Source organism: Theropithecus gelada, chromosome 17, assembly GCF_003255815.1.
Source record: "Theropithecus gelada isolate Dixy chromosome 17, Tgel_1.0, whole genome shotgun sequence".
Classification (NCBI taxonomy): Eukaryota; Metazoa; Chordata; class Mammalia; order Primates; family Cercopithecidae; genus Theropithecus; species Theropithecus gelada.
The window spans coordinates 54189408-54210865 of NC_037685.1; the positions used below are offsets into that span (position 1 = coordinate 54189408).

Genomic DNA, 21458 nt, shown 5'->3' on the forward strand with positions numbered 1-21458 from the left:
GTGAGCTGAAATTGTGCCAGGGCACTCCAGCCTGGGCAACACGGCAAGACTCCATCTCAGAAAAAAAAAAAAAGAAGCAATTCATACAAGTTAGTATATACAGAGAGCTCCCATCTCCAAAGGGAAAAGAATATATATTTTCATGTTATAACTATATACCCTATCCCAATAAAATGCATACATTTTCAGACGTCAATTAATACATATAACAGGGAGACAGAGTAGATTTTGAAGCAATGTTAGAAGCTATAGCTCATAGAAAGCTGTATCCAGGTAACCAAATTTGTATTAGTTAATATTTAGCTATTTGATTGTCAACTGCATATAGTTCTACAATACTCTGTTACATATAAAACATTTCTGCTAGGATACACAAGAAAAGGTGATAGCATCTGCTGAGTGGTGTCACGGATGACGTGTGTAGACTCAGTCTTTTTTTGGTGCCCCTAAAATTTTTTTTTAAATAATGGGCATGTATTACTTGTATAATGTAAATAAGAATTTCCTTAGAACAAAGGGAATTTACACAAACATCTACTTACTAAATGTTTTTTAACAAAAATAATTTTCATTTAAGCCTTTAAAATAAAATATTCATTTAATATTATACAGAGGCAATAAAATACATAATTTAATCGACTTTTCAAATTCATTTAAAAATAGAGAGCTACCGTTTTAGAAAGCTCAGCTATTTTTTTTTCCCTCTAGCACATTAGGGAAAAAGACACAAGTCACAAGATACCGCATCACGTAAGAAAAAGCCAAGTTCCGTCTCGCTCACCTGTCAGGACCAACAGGGAGGAAAAACCTGTTTGCTGCTGCTGCTGGCATCTGGGCCCTCGATTTTGGGTGTGTTGAAATTACAATATGAGTCCTCAGGGTGCCTTTAGTGCACTTGTTTTCTGATTGATGAGAATTGTGTAGGAGGTACTTAGCCACTAGACTGAAAATCTTCCTTTTCCACTACTGGGAGCATATTCTTTGACATTCTCTAAGAAGGAAATCTGTACCCCCTCTCCTCCACTATCGCTTAAAATTATTTAGTCCATTTTAGTATTTGTATAATGATGGAAAAACATGGAGACCTATTCAACTGTAAATGAAAACCTTGTATAAAAAGATAAATGCTACAAATTTTAAAAGCAGAATCCCTCATCACTCTATCGGAAGAGCTAAGGTAAGTTCCTGTGTCCATAATGCTTGGGTGCACCAGCAGGATCTGAATGCAGAGCATGCAAATGCAAAAAGCCCTTTCAGCCAAAACATGTGAAATGGACTCTGTGAGGCAGTGAAAACATCCCACCTAAAATGGAACAAAACCACTGAGGACCGAGTGGTGAAGACTGTGTATTCTGATTACTGCAGAATGAGGGAAAGGAAATTAAATTAGATCTTAACTGAAAGCCCAACGCTTGACCAGTTATTTCCCCCTGGCAGCTACAAATCCCTGCTGCCATGTATCAAATCCTCCTGGCTTCCCTCGGCTACACCGACTTACAGCATCTAAGCAACCTGCCTGGCTGGTGGGGCCCTTCCGACTTTTGGGCCCTGGGACATGTTCTCTTTTTCAAATACTGTTTAATACTCATTTCCCGATCACTCCCGGACTTGATTCTTCTTATACTACTCCTGCACATCTAATTGACTCTAGTTAAGCATTTCAACTGGGTTTCTGTTATTTGTGCTTTTCTATTTTTTTTTATTATTATTATACTTTATGTTCTGAAATAGATGTGTAGAACATGCAGTTTGTTACACAGGTATACATGTGCCATGGTGGTTTGCTGCACCTATCAACCCATCATCTACATTAGGTATTTCTCCCAATGCTCTCCCTCCTCTTCCCCTCCACCCTGCGACAGACCCCACTGTGTGATGTTCCCCTCCCTGTGCCCATATGATCTCATTGTTCAACTCCCACTTATAAATGAGAACATGCGGTGTTCGGTTTTCTGCTCCTGTGTTAGTTTGCCGAAAATGATGGGTTCCAGCTTCATCCACGTCCCTGCAAAGGACATGAACTCATTCTTTTTTATGGCTGCATAGTATTCCACGGTGTATATGTGCCACATTTTCTTTATCCAGCCTATCATTGATGGGCATTTGGGTTGGTTCCAAGTCTTTGCTATTGTGAACAGAGCTGCAATAAACATACAAGTCCATGTGTCTTTATAGAATGATTTATAAGCCTTTGGATATATACCCAGTAATGGGATTGCTGGGTCAAATGGTATTTCTGGTTCTAGATCCCTGAGGAATTGCTGCACTGTCTTCACAATCGTTGAGCTAATTTACACTCCCACCAACAGTGTAAAGTGTTCCTATTTCTCTGTCGCCCAGGCTGTAGTGCAGTGGCACGATCTTGGTTCACTGCAACCTCCGTCTCCCAGGTTCAAGCAATTCTCCTGCCTCAGCCTCTTGAGTAGCTGGGATTACAGGCGCCCACCACCAGGTCCAGCTAATTTTTTTTTTTTTTTTTTAAAGTAGAGATGGGGTTTCACCATGCTGGTCAGGCTGCTCTCGAACTCCTGACCTCATGATCCACCTGCCTCGGCTTCCCAAAGTGCTGGGATTATAGGTGTGAGCCACCACACCTGGTTTGTTTCCTGACTTTTTAATAATCACCATTCTAATTGGCGTGAGATGGTATCTCATTGTGGTTTTGATTTGCATCTCTCTAATGACCAGTGATGATGAGCTTTTTAAAATGTTTGTTAGTCACATAAATGTCTTCTTTTGAAAAGTGTCTGTTCATATCCTTCACCCACATTTTGATGAGGTTATTTTTTTCTTGGAAATGTAAGTTCCTTATAGATTATGGAGAGTAGCCCTTTGTCAGAGGGATAGATTGCAAAAATTTTCTCCCATTCTGTAGGTTGCCTGTTCACTCTAACGATAGCTTCTTTTGCTGTGCAGAAGCTCTTTAGTTTAATTAGATGCCAATTGTCAATTTTGGCTTTTGTTGCAATTGCTTTTGGTGTTTTAGTCATTAAGTCTTTGCCCATGCATATATCCTGAATAGTGTTGCCTGGATTTTCTTCTAGGGTTTGTATGGTTTTAGGTCTTACATTTAAATCGTTAATCCATCTTGAGTCAATTTTTGTATAAGGTGTAAGGAAGGGATCCAGTTTCAGTTTTCTGCATGTGGCTAGTCAGTTTTCCCAACACAATTTATTAAATAGGGAATCCTTTCCCCATTGTTTGTTTTTGTCAGGTTTGTCGAAGATCAAATGGTTGTAGATGTGTGGTGTTATTTCTGAGGCCTCTGTTCTGTTCCATTGGTCTATATCTCTGTTTTGGCACAAGTACCACGCTGTTTTCGTTACTGTAGCCTTGCAGTATAGTTTGAAGTCAGGTAACGTGATGCCTCCATCTTTGTTCTTTTTGCTTAGGATTGTCTTGGCTATAGAGGCTCTTTTTTTGGTTCCATATGAAATTTAAAGTATTTTTTTCTAACTCTGTGAAGAAAGTCAATGGTAGCTTGATGGGAACAGCACTGAATGTATAAGTTACTTTGGCAGTATGGCCATTTTCACGATATTGACTCTTCCTAACCATGAGCATGGATGTTCCTCCATTTGTTTGTGTCCTCTTTTATTTCCTTGGGCAGTGGTTTGTAGTTCTCTTTGAAGAGCTCCTTCACATCCTTTGTAAGCTGTATTCCTAGGTATTTTATTATCTTTGTAGCAATTGTGAATGGGAGTTCACTCATGATTTGGCTGTTTATTATTGCTGTACAGGAATGCTTGTGATTTTTGCACATCGGTTTTGTATCCTGAGACTTTGCTGAAGTTGCTTATCAGCTTAAGGAGTTTTGGGGCTGGGATGATGGGATTTTCTAAATATACAATCATGTCATCTGCACAGATAATTTGACTTCCTCTCTTCCTATTTGAATACCCTTTATTTCTTTCTCTTGCCTTACTGCCCTGGCCAGAACTTCCAATACTATGTTGAACAGGAGTGGTGAGAGAGGGCATCCTTGTCTTGTGCTGGTTTTCAAAGGGAATGCTTCCAGTTTCTGCCCATTCAGTATGATACTGGCTGTGGGTTTGTCATAAATAGCTCTTATTATTTTGAGATGCGTTCCATCAATACCTAGTTTATTGAGTGTTTTTAGCATGAAGGGGTGTTGAATTTTATTGAAGGCCTTTTCTGCATCTATTGAGATAATTATGTGGTTTTTGTCATCGGTTCTATGTGATGGATTACATTTATTGATTTGTGTATGTTGAACCAGCCTTGCATCCCAGGGATGAAGCCCACTTGATCACAGTGGATAAGCTTTTCAATGTGCTGCTGGATTCAGTTTACCAGTATTTTATTGAGGATTTTCACATTGATGTTCATCAGGGATACTGGCCTGAAATTTTCTTTTTTTGCCACATCTCTGCCAGGTTTTGGTATCATGATGATGTTGGCCTCATAAAATGAGTTAGGGAGGAGTCCCCCTTTTTCTGTTGTTTGGAATAGTTTCAGAAGGAACGGTACTAGCTCCTCTTTGTACCTCTGGTAGAATTTGGCTGTGAATCCATCTGGTCCTGGGCTTTTTTTGGTTGATAGGCTATTAATTACTGCCTCAATTTCAGAACTTGTTATTGGTCAATTCAGGGATTCGACTTCTTCCTGGTTTAGTTTTGGGAGGGTGTATGTGTCCAGGAATTTATCCATTTCTTCTAGATTTTCTAGTTTATCTGTGGAGAGGTGTTTATTGACCTCATTGATCTAATGGTATTCTCTGATGGTAGTTTGTATTTCTGTGGGATCAGTGGTGAATCCCCTTTATCATTTTTTTATTGTGTCATTTGATTCTTCTTTTTTATTCTTTATTAGTCTGGCTAGTGGTCTATTTTGTTAATCTTTAAAAAAAAAAAAAAAAAAAAAAAAAAACCAGCACCTGGATTCACAGATTTTTTGAAGGATTTTTTTGTTTCTCTATCTCCTTCAGTTCTGCTCTTAGTTATTTCTTGTCTTTTGCTGGCTTTTGAATTTGTTTGCTCTTCCTTCTCTAGTTCTTTTAATTGTGGTATTAGGGTGTCAATTTTAGATCTTTCCCACTTTCTCCTGTGGGTATTTAGTAATATCAATTTCCCTCTAAACACTGCTTGAGCTGTGTCCCAGAGATTCTGGTACATTGTGTCTTCGTTCTCATTGGTTTCAAATAACTTATTTATTTATGCCTTTTGTTATTTAACCTGTAGTCATTCAGGAGCAGGTTGTTCAGTTTCCATGCAGTTGTGTGGTTTTGAGTTTCTTAATCCTAGTTCCAATTTGATTGCACTGTGGTCTGAGAGACTGTTTGTTACGATTTATGTTCTTTTGCATTTGCTGAGGAGTGTTTTACTTCCAATTATGTGGTCAATTTTAGAATAAGTGCAATGTGGTGCTGAAAGGAATGCAGATTCTGTTGATTTGGGGTGGAGAGTTCTGTAGATGTCTATTAGGTCTCCTTGGTCCAGAGCTGTGTTCAAGTCCTGAACATCCTTGTTATTTTTCTGTCTCATTGATCTAATATTGACAGTGGGGTGTTAAAGTCTCCCATTATTATTGTGCAGGAGTCTCAGTCTCTTTGTAGAAGAACTTGCTTTATGAATACTGGGTGTATATATATAGTTAAAATAGTTAGCTCTTCTTGTTGCATTGATCGCTTTACCGTTATGTAATGCCCTTCTTTGTCTTTTTTGATCTTTGTTGGTTTAAAGTGTTTTATCAGAGACTAGGATTGCAACTCATGCTTTTTTAGTTTCCATTTGCTTGGTAAATCTTCCTTCATCCCTTTATTTTGAGCCTGTGTGTGTCTTTGCACGTGAGATGGGTCTCCTGAATACAGCACACTGATGGGTTTTGACTCCTTGTCCAATTTGCCAGTCTTCGTCTTCTAATTGAGGCATTTAGCCCATTTACATTTAAGGTTATTATTATTATGTGTGAATCTGATCCTGTCATTATAATGCTAGCTGGTTATTTTGCCCATTAGCTGTTGCAGTTTCTTTGTAGTGTCGATGGTCTTTACATTTTGGTACATTTTTGCAGTGGCGGATACCAGTTTTTCCTTTCCATATGTAGTGCTTCCTTCAGGAGCTCTTGTAAGGCAGGTCTGGTGGTGACAAAATCCCTCAGCATTTGCTTGTCTGTAAAGGGTTTTATTTCTCCTTCACTTATGAAGCTTAGTTTGGCTGGATATGAAATTCTGGGTTGAAAATTCCTTGCTTTAAGAATGTTGAATATTGGCCCCCACTCTCTTCTGGCTGGCAGGGTTTCTGCGGAGAGATCTGTTGTTAATCTGATGGGCTTCCCCCTTTGTGGGTAACCCAACCTTTCTCTCTGGCTGCCCTTACCATTTTTTCCTTCATTTCAACCTTGGGGAATCTGATGATTATGTATCTTGGAGTTGCTCTTCTTGAGGAGTATCTTTGCAGTGTTCTCTGTATTTCCTGAATTTGAATGTTGGCCTGTTTTGCTAGGTTGGGGAAGTTCTCCTGGATAATATCCTGAAGTGTGTTTCCCAACTTAGTTCCATTCTCCCTGTCACTTTCAGGTACACCAATCAAATATAGGTTTGGACTTTTCACATAGTCCCATATTTCTTGGAGGCTTTGTTCATTCCTTTTCATTCTTTTTTATCTAATCTTGTCTTCATGCTTTATTTCATTAAGTTGATCTTCAATCACTGATATCCTTTCTTCTGCTTGATCGATCCAGCTATTGATACTTGTGTATGCTTCACAAAGTTCTCATGCTGTGTTTTTCAGCTCCATCAGATCAAATGTTCTTCTCTAAACTGGTTATTCTAGTTAGCAGTTCCTGTATGCTTATATCAAGGTTCTTAGCTTCCTTGCATTTGGTTAGAACATGCTCCTTTAGCTCAGCGGAATTTATTATCCACCTTCTGAAGCCTACTACTGTCAATTTGTCAAACTCATTCTCGGTCCAGTTTTGTTCCCTTTCTGGCGAGGAGTTGTGACCCTTTGGAGGAGGAGAGGCATTCTATTCTGGTTTTGGAATTTTCAGCCTTTTTGCGCTGGTTTTTCCTCATCTTTGGGGATTTATCTACCTTTGGTCTTTCATGTTGGTGACTTTCGGATGGGGTTTTTTTGTGGTCATCCTTTTTGTTGATGTTGATGCTACTGCTTTCTGTTTGTTAGTGTTCCTTCTAACAGTCAGGCCCCTCTTCTGTAGGTCTCCTGGAGTTTGCTGGAAGTCTACTCCAGACTCTGTTTGCCTGGGTATTACCAGTGGAGGCTGCAGAGCAGCAAAGACTGCTGCCTGCTCCTTCCTCTGGAAGCTTCCTCCCAGGGGGCACCCGCCGGACGTCAGCTGCAGCTCTCCTGTATGAGGTGTCTCCCAGTCAGGAGGCATGGGGGTCAGCGACCCACTTGAGGCAGTTTGTCCCTTAGCAGAGCTCGAGCGCTGTGCTGGGAGACCCGCTGCTCTCTTCAGAGCCGGCAGACAGGAAGGTGTAAGTCTGCTGAAACTGCGCCCACACCCTCCTCTCCCCCCAGGTGCTCTATCCCAGGGAGATGGGAGTTTGATCTACAAGCCCCCGAGTGGGGCTGCTGCCTTTCTTTCGGAGATGCCCTGCCCAGAGAGGAGAAATCAAGAGAGGCAGTCTGGCTACAGCGCCTTTGCAGAGTTCCAGCTGGAACTTCCTGGCAGCTTTGTTTACACTGTGAGGGGGAAATCCACCTACTCAAGCCTCAGTAATGGCAGAAGCCCCTCCCCACACCAAGCTCCAGCGTCCCAGGTCAACTTCAGACTGCTGTGCTGGCAGCGAGAATTTCAAGCCAGTGGATCCTAGCTTGTTAGGGTCTGTGGAGGTGGCATCTGCTGAGCAAGACCACTCGGCTCCCTGGCTTCAGCCCCCTTTCCAGGAGAATGAACGGCTCTGTCTTGCTCCATGCCAAGTGCCACTGGGGTATGAAAAAAACTCCTGTAGCTAGCTCAGTGTCTGCCCAAATGGCCACCCAGTTTTGTGCTTGAAACGCAGAGCCCTGGTGGTGGAGGCACCCGAGGGAATCTCCTGGTCTGTGGGTTGCGAAGACCGTGGGAAAAGCATAGCATCTGGGCCGAATAGCACCGTCCCTCACAGCACAGTCCCTCATGGCTTCCCTCAGCTAGGGGAGGGAGTTCCCTGAACCCTTGTGCTTCCTGGGTAAGGCGACGCCCCACCCTGCTTCTGCTCGCCCTCTGTGGGCTTCACCCACTGTCTAGCCAGTCCCAGTGAGATGAACCAGGTACCTCAGTTGGAAATGCAGAAATCACCTGCCTTCTGCGTTGGTCTCACTGGGAGCTGCAGACTGGAGCTGTTCCTATTTGGCCATCTTGCCCTGATTGACCGAGTATGTTATGTTTTATTGAGGGCCTTCTATAACACCTTGCCTGGGTTACCGACACTAGGGAGGTAAAACCATGTAATGTTGAAAAAGTAGAGCTATAAAGGACCTTAGAGATTTCCTAGTTCAATCTCTCCATTTTACAGATCAAAGACACCCAAAGGTTAGACAGTCATCTGTCGAAGGTTGAATGGCTAAGCAAGTGGTAACATCAGGAATGAGTATCTTCTTTTCTCTTTCCCCTGCCCTTCTCCACTCAACATTGTGACATTGCAAAGGCTGTGAAATTACCTAGGCTCTGAGATGGGATTAAACCAAACACACCTTGTAGGAAAAGGAGGCTTCATGACTAAGCAGACTGAACTCAAAAGTAGCAATCAAAGGAAACCTGAGTTTCTAGGGTGGCTAGAAGAATGGTGGTGCCAAGGATAGAAACAGAGCTGAGTCTGGGTAAGGGTAGTGTTTTTCATTGACAAATACTTAGAATTTCTACCAGGTGACAAACACTGCTAGATGCAGGGAATATAAAAGTGAATGAGGCAGACTTTTGGCTCCTCCCCCAAGATTTTAGGTTTTAAATGATGAATCCAGTATTGTAGGAGCTTAAAGCTTTGGATAAGAGGCCATTCAAGTACAGCTATTCTTTGGAAGCTGCAAATACACAAGGGGAGCTCTAGTGAGAGCAAGAAATGCTGAATTGAAGGGCACATGCCAAGGTGAAATGGTGAAGGCTTGATGGTGATGACTGGCAGAGGCAGAGGTCTGCAGCTCCCTCCTCTGACATAACAGGAAGGGCGCTGCATCCCAGGGTGCAGCTAGATCGCAGACCACTCTGTAGACGTGCAATCCCTGTATGCAGCTGCAAATCTACCCCTGTGCCTGGCACACAAGAAAGCGTTTGGAGTGTAGGTGAGTGCTAGTATGTTAATATCCTTGAATCTGCTGTAATTTCTATTAAGAAGGTAACTAATTCCTGAAAACTATTAAAGAAAACAAATTATGCAGCACAATAAGCAAACGATCACAATATTGGGGTATTAGAATTCCAAGGCTAAAAGTAACAGCTGAAAGGACAGTACAGAAAAAATGGGGTAAGGCACCACTGTGAGGTTAAGATATAGGAGAAAACAACAAACGTGGGATGAAGAAGAACAATCATACAAGGACACAAACACAAAAGTATAAAACTACAGAAAAACACAAAGAGGAAAGCGTTCCAAGAAGACAGAATGACAAAACGCCACTGATCCTGGAAGGCAGAATGAAAGCCCGCTGCCTGGAATTCACTAGAAGGAAGTGAGGCTCCGGATACAGACCACCTAAAAGACCTATAATCAAAGGCAAATGTAATAAAACAATAGGCCAGGCACGGTGGCTCACGCCTGTAATCCCAGCACTTTGGGAGGCCAAAGCGGGTGGATCACTTGAGGCTAGGAATTCGAGACCAGCCTGGCCAACCCATCTCTACTAAAAACACAAAAATACAAAAGTTAGCCAAGTGTGGTGGCATGTGCCTATAATACCAGCTACTCAGGAGGCTGAGGCAGGAGATCGCTTGAACCCCGGGGGTGGAAGTTGCAGTGAGCTGAGATTGCACCATTGCACTCAAGCCTGGGCAACAGAGTGAGACTCCATTTCCAAAAAAAAAAAAAGAAAAAAAAATTACTGGAAATTTATTATTCTATGCAAAGAGCTATACTAAGTACTTTACATCTATTGTCTCTTTTAATACTTCCACTAACTCAGTCATGTAAATATTATTATCATCACCTTAAAACGAGAAAGTTAGTGCTTAGAAAGTTTAAGTGACTTGCGCCGTATTAGTAAGGGAAAAGCTGGGGTTTGATCTGTAATCCACGTTTTCATTCTATACTATATTAGTTATGCAAAAAGGACAGTCAATCGAATATCCCCTCCTAAAATCTTGTAGACACTTTAAATTTTCTTGAGTCACAGTTTGTACACAGCTACACAAAGGTAATTTCCCATTGGAGTGTAGAAACTTAGTGGGCTGAAGAGGCAGAGCACCTGGACTTAAAATCCTGTTGTTTTTTATACTAGCTGTATGACTTGGAACAAGTTACTTAGCCTCACTGTGTCTTAGTTTCCTCATCCGTAAAATGGAAACTATAGTCTACACTTCATAAGGTTGTTGTGAGGTCTAAATGAGTTCGTACATGTAAACAGAATAACTGTTAAGCTGCAATCATTACCTGGTATTTAAACCAATTAATGAGGTATATAATACATAAAACAATTTCCTAAAAAACAACAAAAAAATTTTTTTAAATAAACAAAATAAAACAATTCCCTGTATTTAAATGACCGCCACTCACAGACTCTTCCCTGTCGTAAGATTACAACCTAGGAACAGGAAGCTGCTGTTATGGTCATGGATCTCAGTGGAGGCATCAGTACACAGTAAACACCCAGGGCTCTGGAGCTAGACAAACCTGAGTTCACAGCCTGACTCTCAGAGTATTAGCCGTGTACATCTGAATAACTTTCTTCCTATTTGTCTTTTACTGTTTCCCCATTCTCAGCACACTGTTAGATTTTTTTTTAATTACTCAGTGATGACACATAATACTCAAATTCAGACTTCCAAATGACAGTTTACAAAGAATAATAATTAAAATTTTTAGCCATGAAAGTTGAGTTGGGGGAAAAAACAAGTACAGAAGAGATTCATATTAAAGTGAGCCCCTTAAACAATTTATATTGATGTTTTTATCTATTTATCTATTTCTGCATCTGAAATACCACAACGAGAAAACAGTAAAGTCTTGTAGCTACAGATATTATTTATGGCAATCACAGTATCCATTTAATAGTCAAACCATGCAAATATATCCCGGCAGGAATAAGCATATTTTTAAAATCATTAGAAAAGGAACACTTATTCTTTTTCTTACTTTTTGAAGCTGATGTGGTATAGATAGGTAAAACTCTTGCCGCTCTTCTCAAAATTTCTTGTTGTCTTTCTTGGCTGAATTCTTTTTCATAACGTTCCTTTTCAGAATTGGACAAGTAGAACTATAAAAGAAAAGAGGACTATTAAATTTTTTAAATCCCATGATGTTAATTATCATGCTCAGAAAAAGTTTTATCTGGAACAGAAAAAGAAAACCAAAAACTATTTTATGAAGACAAAACTTGTCTTCAAACTTAACTGCTAAGTAGATAAATCAAGGACATTTTAACAAAAACTACATACCTTTGGCATAGAAAAGATTTGCTCTCCACACCAGATGGCAAAGAACATGAACTAAATATTTTTCCATCTTTGTTTTTCACAAATAAAATTAAATTTCTACACAAGAAAGGCTTAATATATAGTCTCCATTAGTAAAAATTTTAGTTGCGCAAAAGTTACTGTCAAGAGATTTTTAATTTTTGGAAAAATGTCCAAAGATTTACTTGCTTTGGGTGAAAGGCTAAATCACAGTCATGGGGTCCCACTAATTTCTAGCCAAATGTCTCAAGAAGGGCAATGAGTCATTTAAAAAAAAACAAACCAACCATTTTTAGATTTTAAAAAGCTAACCAATAGGACTACTTTCACCAGAATTATGACAGATTGTCAAGGCAAGCATAGTGGCCTCTTCAAGTAGAGCATCCTTTACAGAGCTGTTTTTTTTTTTTTGGGACGGAATCTCCCTCTGTCGCCCAGGCTGGAGTGCTGTGGCCGGATCTCGGCTCACTGCAAGCTCCGCCTCCCGGGTTCACGCCATTCTCCTGCCTCAGCCTCCCAAGTAGCTGGGACTACAGGCGCCCGCCACCAAGCCTGGCTAATTTTTCTTTCTGTTTTTTTTTTTTTTTTTTTGTATTTTTGATAGAGACGGGGTTTCATGGTGTGTTAGCCAGGATGGTCTCGATCTCCTGACCTCATGATCCGCCTGCCTTGGCCTCCCAAAGTGCTGTGATTACAGGCATGAGCCACCGCGCCCGGCCTAGAGCTGTTTCTTGTTTTCACTTCTTAGTGTCTGTTCCCATGTGTGGCCAGCCTCTGGTTCATTTCTCTTAATGGCATTTTCCCTTCAGAGTACTTTTTAATTGTTCTTTTCATATGTCATCCTAACATCTCAAGGATCCTAAGTTTTATGCCTCATGTTAAATTTCATGTTACCAGGAAGTATAGGTTTCTATCAGTCTTTATTTTGTAGATTAAAAAAAAAAAAAAAAACTAAGAATGGCTTGAGATTTGTTCTTCATTGTGTTTTCTATTTTAATAATACAATTCCTCAATTTTTATTTACTTGTAGGGTTCTGCTTAAAAAGCCCTGAAGAATCCTGAGTTTTCATGTTTAAGGAGTATTTGGTCTAGTTGCTAACTCAAATACCAAAATGTCTCCTCCTCTTGCTGCCCCATCATTGCTAATGGTATTAGCTTAACAACACAGTATTCTGCTATAAACAAGGCAACAGCTTGGCATAGTAGAGAGAGTTCTGAATTGAGGAAATTGTGATTCTAAGAGACTTAGGCAATTTTCTAAGATTGCAGAACTACTGGCAGAGCCAATAGTAAAATACAGGTATTCTGTTTTCTATTCTGGTACATTTTCCTCTATATTACAATGTAAAATAAACGTTTTTGCTTTTTATAGATTGTTACTCTAACCAGACTAAAACACCACACTTTAGGAAATGTAAGAGTCTATTTAGATTACCTCGCTCAGCTTCCACAATCAAATTGTGATGGGACAAGAAACCCCCAAATTACTTATAGGGGACAAGAAGCAACATGAACAGATGAACAGGACAGTAAGAAGTCAGGAAAGACTCACATAACCTTAAAGATGAAAAAGTCTTAAAGACAATGGAGGTCCCTTATCTAATCTTCCATCACAAGAGGGGTCTTCAGACATTTCTGACAGATTGGGTCCCTCTTGAATACTTTCAGAGAAATATTTTCCTATTTTGCAAGACGGCATGTTCTCTTTAAGAGAATTTTAACTTGTTAGAAAGTTCTTTCCTGACATGATGTGTCTCTTACATATTCATAGCAGAGTATAAAAATCACATGGTAGGCCGGGCGCGGTGGCTCAAGCCTGTAATCCCAGCACTTTGGGAGGCCGAGGCGGGTGGATCACAAGGTCAGGAGATCGAGACTATCCTGGCTAACATGGTGAAACCCCGTCTCTACTAAAAATACAAAAAAAAAACTAGCCGGGCGCGGTAGCGGGCGCCTGTAGTCCCAGCTACTTGGGAGGCCGAGGCGGGAGAATGGCGTGAACCCGGGGGGCGGAGCTTGCAGTGAGCCGAGATCGCGCCACTGCACTCCAGCCTGGGAGCACAGCGAGACTCCGTCTCAAAAAAAAAAAAAAACAAAAAAAAAAAACAAAAAAAAAAACAAAAAAAAAAATCACATGGTAACATGTTAAATATATTTGAATAGAAGATGTTCTGATCAAATTTTACAGATTCCCTATAAAATTTCAACAGATTTCTCTGGGCTGTTCTATTCCTAGTCTGCAGTAGCATCCCAAGCTCAGGCTCTCTATTGCTACTCAACATCATCACTTATCCTTAAGAATGAAGGTTATGGGCCAGGCAAGGTGGCTTATGCCTATAATCCTAGCACTTTGGGAGGCCAAAGCAGGTGGATCACGAGGTCAGGAATTCAAGACCAGCCTGGTCAACATGGTGAAACCCTGTCTCTACTAAAAAAAACACAAAAATTAGCTGGCTGTGGTGGCATGCGCCTGTAGTGCCAGCTACTCGGGAGGCTGAGGCAGGAGAATTGTTTGAACCTGGGAGGTGGAGGTTGCAGTGAGATCACACCACTATACTCCAGCCTGGTGACAGAGTAAGACTCTGTCTAAAAAAAAAAAAAAAAAAAAAAAGAAGGTTATAAAATTATGAAAAGCTTAACCAAATGAAAATTTCAAGAGGCATCAGAATTTTAGATGAGGAATGGAACAAAACAAAAATTCAAACAGATTGTAATTGTGAATTAGCTCTAGAAGTTTGTCTTTTCATTCAAAACTAGTGAACAGAATTCAAACTATGAAATGCTATTATTGTCTTAAATTCAGTGTTCAGATAGTTCTATTTAAATATATATTAAATGCCAATTAAGAGTGAGGTGTTGTCCCGGATATCAGAGATCCAAAGATTAATAAAAACAACCCTTGCCTTCAAAAAGTATACTTCTATAGTCTAGTAAGAGAGCCATATAAACAAAGAATTACAAAATATGAATCAGCATAAAGTACAACACTAATAATATATTACAAGGTATGATAAAAGCTCCCTTGGGAGGTAGTAGGAGTTCTCAATGAAAGTTTCTTGAAGGCAGTGTACCTAAGTTTTGAACGATAAACAGGAATCTTTCAGGAAGACAGAGAAGAAAAGAAAATCTTGGCAAAGGGAACAGCATACAGAAAGCACAAGGATGTGAAAATAGTACAGTATATTCAGTTTAACACACTGCTTGATTATAGAGTTCCATGAAGAAGCAATGAAGATTAAATTAGTAAGATTTTAGTTCATGAAGGGATTTGATGTACCATGCAAATGAACATGAGCTTTATCTTACAGCTAACTGGCAAACTCTGTAGGATTATAGTCAGGGAAGGGATGGGACCGTATTTTCTTTTTAGAAAAGATGACACTTGGTGATGGGAGATGCTTATCAGCTATTCACATGCTGCCTCTTCCTCACCATTTCTTTTTTTTTTTTTTTTTGAGACGGAGTCTCGCTCTGTAGCCCAGGCTGGAGTGCAGTGGCCGGATCTCAGCTCACTGCAAGCTCCGCCTCCCGGGTTTACGCCATTCTCCTGCCTCAGTCTCCCGAGTAGCTGGGACTACAGGCGCCCGCCACCGTGCCCGGCTAGTTTTTTGTATTTTTTAGTAGAGACGGGGTTTCACCGTGTTTGCCAGGATGGTCTCGATCTCCTGACCTCGTGATCCGCCCGTCTCGGCCTCCCAAAGTGCTGGGATTACAGGCTTGAGCCACCGCGCCCGGCCCCTCACCATTTCTTAAGTCTTTATCAATCTGCCTGTTATACACGAGGTCTGATTCTAACTACTGGGGATACAGGAATAAACAACAAAGATTTTTCCTACAAAAAGCTTAGTGGAAGAGATACTCTAAAGGTCTCAGCCTAAACGCCACTTCCTCAGAGATTTATTTGACTATACTATCTAAAAGTAGCTCTTTCTCCCCTGAAGTAGCTTTTACTTTGTTATATTCTATTATATTACCATGTTAGTTTTCTAAATTTATCACAATTTATAATTATTTTATTTGTTTACTGTTTGTCTCTACCTTTAAGCCTAGCACAGTCTGATATCCGCTGGGTGGTCAAGAAGTACTTGATTGAAACAATGAAAAAAAGACACCCATATCTATAACTTAACTTCCTTAACGATTTATCGTTTTTGATGATGATGATGATGACGATGATGATGATGATAATGATTATTGCGACAGAGTTTCGCTCTTGTTGCCCAGGCTGGAATGCAACAGCGTGATCTTGGCTTACTGCATCCTCTGCCTCCCAGGTTCAAGCAATTCTCCTGCCTCAGCCTCCTAAACAGCTGGGATTACAGGCATGCACCACCACACCCGGCTAATTCTGTACTTTTAGTAGAGATGGGGTTTCACCATGTTGGTCAGGCGGGTCTCAAACTCCTGACCTCAGGTGATCTACCTGCCTCTGCCTCCCAAAGTGCTGGGATTATAGGCATGAGTCACCACGTCTGGCCCCAGTTTTTGCTTTTTAGACCCAATCTATTCCCCTAGACCTGGATCTCCAAGCACTGTTCTAACCTCTGAGATGACTGAATCCTCCTAACAAAGCTGTGAGCTTGGTATTACATTAGCACCAAACTCACAGCTCTGTCATTGCTTATATAGGCCTACCTCACTCAGCACACTGTAAGCTCAGTGGCAAAGAGAATCTTAAATTCCTGTTCTTAGTTGTCCCTAGAGCTTAGCTTAGCTGGCCCATGAAGATTTAATAATTAGTTCATTTAATAATTATTGAAAATCTACTATGTGCCAGAGAGTGTGGGAAGGGATCTAGTGAAGAATGCAATGTAAATATCCCCGCCCTCACAAAATTTAAAATTTAATAATGTGATGCATATTAGTAAACAGGCAATTACAATACCAGATGATAAGTTCTCTGACAGGGCAAATGAAGCATGCCACAGCAAGGTCACTGGATACAGGCTTGGGCAGACAGATGACCTTACAGGAGTAGAGGAGAATGAAGGAGAAGCTGATGTGAAGGCTTAAGCTCTGGGCTGAATGCGAAATGGATGCAATATGCTAGAACAACCACCAAAAAAATAACAATAATAATAACATTTTGATGGTACTTATCAGGTGCTAAGCATTCTTCTGAGCTCTTTATATACACTATTAACTCCACATCGTATCTATTAGTAATTACATAGATTATCAATTTGCTCAATTCTTACAGCTAACCTATGAGGTGGGTACTAATATCACCCTCACTTTACAGAGGAGGCAGCAACTAAGGAAAGTCTCCGAAGTCACAGTTAACACAGATAGTACGTTGCAGAGGTACGAGCTGAACCTGAGCAGTGTTAGTCCAGAGTCTGTGTGGTACCGTTGTTGTTGCTGTCTGAGACAGGGTCTCACTCTGCCGCCTGGGCTGGAGTGCAGTGGCATGATCACGGCTCACTGCAGGTTCAACCTCCCCGGGCTCAGTGATCCTCCCACCTCGGCCTCCCGAGTAGCTGGGACTACAGGTGCACACCACCATGCCCAGCTAATTTTCTTATTCTTTGTAGAGACGGGGTTTGCTACATTGCCAAGGCTGTTGTCAAAGTCCAGGACTAAAGCGCTCCACCTGCCTGCCTCGGGCTTCCAAAGTGCTGGATTACAGGCATGAGCCACCACACCCGGCCTGCATTCTTAACCTCTACATTACACTGCTTCTCAAAAGTACTACCAATTATTTTTCTTATTCTATTTCTTATTTCCTGTAATGAGAATTATTTACTTTTTACACATGCGACGTTTTCAATAGTCATCACTACTAGCAATTGATTAAACAAAATTAAGTCCTTTTCAATTTCAAGATTAAGAAATGGATGATAGTTTGTAACATAACTTTAAGGGTTGACTAATTAGTAACAAATGCCTGATGAATATATGTGAAGCAACACTGAAGTCTGACTTATGGTTTACTTTACCTTTTAAAACAAAAGCATCTAATAGAAAAAGCAGGCAAAAAACTGTATGGCATTACTTGCTAATGTTAAATGTATATTTACTAGTTCTACTCCTAGGCATCTACCCAAAATAACTACATATATATTATCCAAGAGACATGCACTAGAACATTTTCAGCAGCCCTACTTGTAACAGCTCGAAGCTGGAGGCTACCCACATGCTCACTAACAGTAGACCGAGTAAATAAATTGTGTTACATACAACTGAATACTAAACAATAATTAGAATGATCTTCAACTATACATAACACAGATGAATCTTACAAATAGAATGTTAATGAAAGAAGCCACATACACACATATGACTATGACATACACATACACACCATACACACACTACTACAAAACTCCATTTATATTTAGTACAAAAGACAGGCAAAACTAATCTATGCTGTTAGAAGGCAAGAGAGTGGCTTCTTATGAAGTGGACGACTGAAAGGAAGCATCGGGGGTTGATGGGGTTCTGGTAATGTTCTGTTTCTTGAATTGAGTAGTAGTTGCACAGGTGTGTACACATATGCATACTTTTTGTATATATGTTCTTCACTGCAAAGTTAAATAGAAGTTGATACTATTTTTAAACATATGGTCTATAATTTTTAATGATTTTGATAAATTTAACACAAAGGGAAACGATTACATTATCATCATCATCATCTAATATTTGAGTCCTAACAATGTGGCAGGTAAACTACTATTTTAAAAGCTCACGCCAGGCATGGTGGCTCACGCCTGTAATCCCAGCACTTTGGGAGGCTGAAGCGGGTGGATCACCTGAGGCCAGGAGTTCAAGACCGGCCTGACCAACATGGGGAAATCCGTCTCTATAAAAACACAAAAATTAGCCAGGCATGGTGGTGCGTGCCTGTAATCCCAGCTACTCAGGAGGCTGAGGCAGGAGAAACGCTTGAACCTGGGAGGCGGAGGTTGCAGTGAGCCAAGATCATGCCATTGTACTCCAGCCTGGGTGACAAGAGCGAAACTCCATCTCAATAAATAAATAAATAAATAAATAAATAAATAAATAGATAGATAGATAGATAAATAAATAAATAAATGCATGTTTTAACTGAATAAATCTCACAATCTTTACAAACATCCTACGGAGACAGGCACAATTGTTAGCTCCATTTTTTGATAAGAAAATTGCAGCTTGGAGAGATTAAATTGTTAGAGCAAAAGATCAAACTCAGACAACTCTAACTCTAGAGAATATATTCTTAACCACCTTGCTATATGAAATTTTCAGTGAAGGAAGAATTCAGTCAGCTATGGCGAGGTAAGAGAGACATACTGGTCATAAAACCTACTCCACATAAATGTTTACCTATATTATTTTCCAAATGGAACCTCCAATTAGAAGAAACACTAGTCATATTAAAGTGCAGCAAGCAATAGCCTAGACAATTTGTTTCCATCACAAAACTTTCTTTAATTGCAGCATATCTGTTCATGCCTGAGAAAATATAAATGTTGAGAGTTTCTAAAAATAAACTCTACTTTCCTAACTCAATTCCGTTCCTTAAGACTTTTTATTTCAGTAATATAAAGTATATCTTTAAGAAAACATAGCGTGGCAGAAAAGTAGTAAGCATTTCTATACTGCTGAACTTTTACTATGCTATGTCAGCGGACTGTATCTGAGAACAGGCTGATGACTCACATTCACAGTACAGAGCAACCAAGCAGTTTTATGAATGGAAACAGAACACATGCATTATGTAAAGTTTTAACAAAGGTAACACAAGGGAAAAAAAATCCATAATCAGTTAAAACATTTGGTAATTTACCAACATTAAATTTACCTCTTTGGAGGGGGAAGCGGGAGATGTGAAAATTGTCATCCAATAGGACCATACAAACATAACAAAGAACAGATGGAAAGCCACAAGGTAAACAACGGTCTTTCCTGGTAAATAAAAACAAATAACAGTTCATTGAATCCAGGTGAAAACAGCAAAAGGCATTACATTAAAACACAATAATTGGGTCAGGAGGCCGAATCCAATAAACAAATTAAAATGTACTGAAACATCAAATATATAAACTTTACTTGCATGAGGAAACATTACTAGATATGAAGAAATACTCTGTTCCTATATTTAAGGATTATCAGTCTGGTTTATAAGATGAGATTTAAGATGAGATTTGATTATATTAAATTGCTGAAGATTTAAGCTAAAACACTTTCTTCACTCACTATATTTCAAGTTCTCCAAAAGTTCATCTTAAATGACTTAAAATTATTTAAAACAGAATCTATTACTATGAACTTTAAATCCAAGGAACTGTCAACTGAAAATAAATAAAATAAGTTACCATCACCATAAATGATGAATACATCTGAATAACTCATTCCCTGTATTGCTCAGAAAAAGTACCCTAAATTTCATTCCCGTTCAATACACGCTAACAAGAAAAAGTTTTGGCCATTTTGAATATCTAACATAACTATTTCCCAAGTAGATTAATGTAACATTCCAACATCTCTATCTCCAAATATTGTCACTGATATAATTTTAAGCTTTTTGTTGTATTCTACATATTTGAAAGAAGTAGTACTGATTTCTTTAAGAAGCAAGATCTACCAGATGCTTAAACTCTTTTTCAGTTTGTAATGCAGCACCATAAACCCTCTGAAGATAACAAATACAGACAAGTCTGAAATTCTACTCATTTTTAAAGTTCAGATAAAATGCTACTCCTTCCACAAAGGTCTTTTCTGTTACTTTCAGAATTCATTACTTCTTCATACTGCACTCTCCAAATAATTTGCTTAGATTTCAATTACTTATTTCAGTAAAGCTAGCTGCTTAATACTGATGAGCTAATACACGCAAAACACTTAGAAGAATGCCTGGCACACAATAAATCCTCAATAAATACTGACTATTAATATTATTACTTAGTCTTATCCAGGCATTTTAATTATTTTCTCCAAAATTTGGTCCTTTTTGTGCATTCCCTATATCAGTGTTTCTCAATTTTAAGAAGTGAAAAAGTATTCACTGGTCTGCACTGAAAAAAAAAAAAGAACGTAATGAAGCTTTTGTAAAAGCTAACATGTATTCAGTTTGAAGTACTCTCCTTCCTTCGGTCTGAGGTTTATTTTCCCTTATGTTTCTGGTTTAAAAAGTGCTTGTTCTTTTCAAATAAAATAATAATAATAATTTGACAACCCTGTTGCAACCCAACCTTTTCTTTTGAAATTGTATTGGGTTCATGCCTGATCTCAGAGAACAGAAACTCCAGTCACACAGCTGACCAAGGCAGAAACCCAGGCCTGAAACGACTCCTCGTATCTCACGGCTTATCCGTGCAAATGCTACTAATTCTAGCTCCTAAAATTACTCTCCAAGTGAACTCATTATTACTATTTTCATTATTTTTCAAAAATTTCAATAATTATCATTATTTTCACTGCCGGTGCATAGTTCATAAATTGTTGCCTATGTTCTTTGGATTGCTGCAAGAGCCAATTGGCCTCTTTGCTTCCAATCCATCTCAGTGGCTGATGTAAAATATGTTGCTCGTAGTTTCTTTTCCCTCTTGGCTGTGGAATTCCTAAGAAATAATTGCAACCTCATTACCAATGCATCCTAGTAAAACCATGGGACTACTCAGTCACCATAACTGACTATAGGTACTCAAATCACCACTCCTATGTACCAAAAGCCAACTAGAAGGCACTATAATCTATGCCTTATTTCTAACCTTCACAGTAAGTCTTCTAAGGTATCATTCCGTTTACAGATGTAAGCAGTGAGGCTCAGAGAATTTAATACTTTGTCCAACGTCACTTAGTTATTAAATGGTGAAGCCAGAATTCAAACCCATATCTGTTTGACAAAAATCCAAGGTTCTTTTCACTATGTCCTAGCTAAAATTACAGTTTCCTCCACGTTTCCAACC

At 39.6% G+C, this 21458-nt stretch overlaps 1 protein-coding gene across 5 annotated transcripts in view; it reads right to left on the reverse strand.

Annotated features, from left to right (window-relative positions):
* The window catches only part of ZDHHC20 (zinc finger DHHC-type containing 20), an 88205-nt gene that overhangs the window by 32947 nt on the left and 33800 nt on the right, over positions 1 to 21458 (reverse strand). For all 5 annotated transcript variants that reach the window (XR_003116518.1, XM_025364663.1, XM_025364662.1 and 2 more), the window contains 2 exons: positions 19352 to 19455; positions 11249 to 11369 (listed from right to left, as the gene is read on the reverse strand). Coding sequence is in view for 4 of the 5 variants with exons in the window: in XM_025364663.1 (XP_025220448.1) it covers positions 11249 to 11369; positions 19352 to 19455 (225 nt within the window). In the remaining variant the exon portion in view is untranslated. The remainder of the gene's footprint in view (positions 1 to 11248; positions 11370 to 19351; positions 19456 to 21458) is intronic.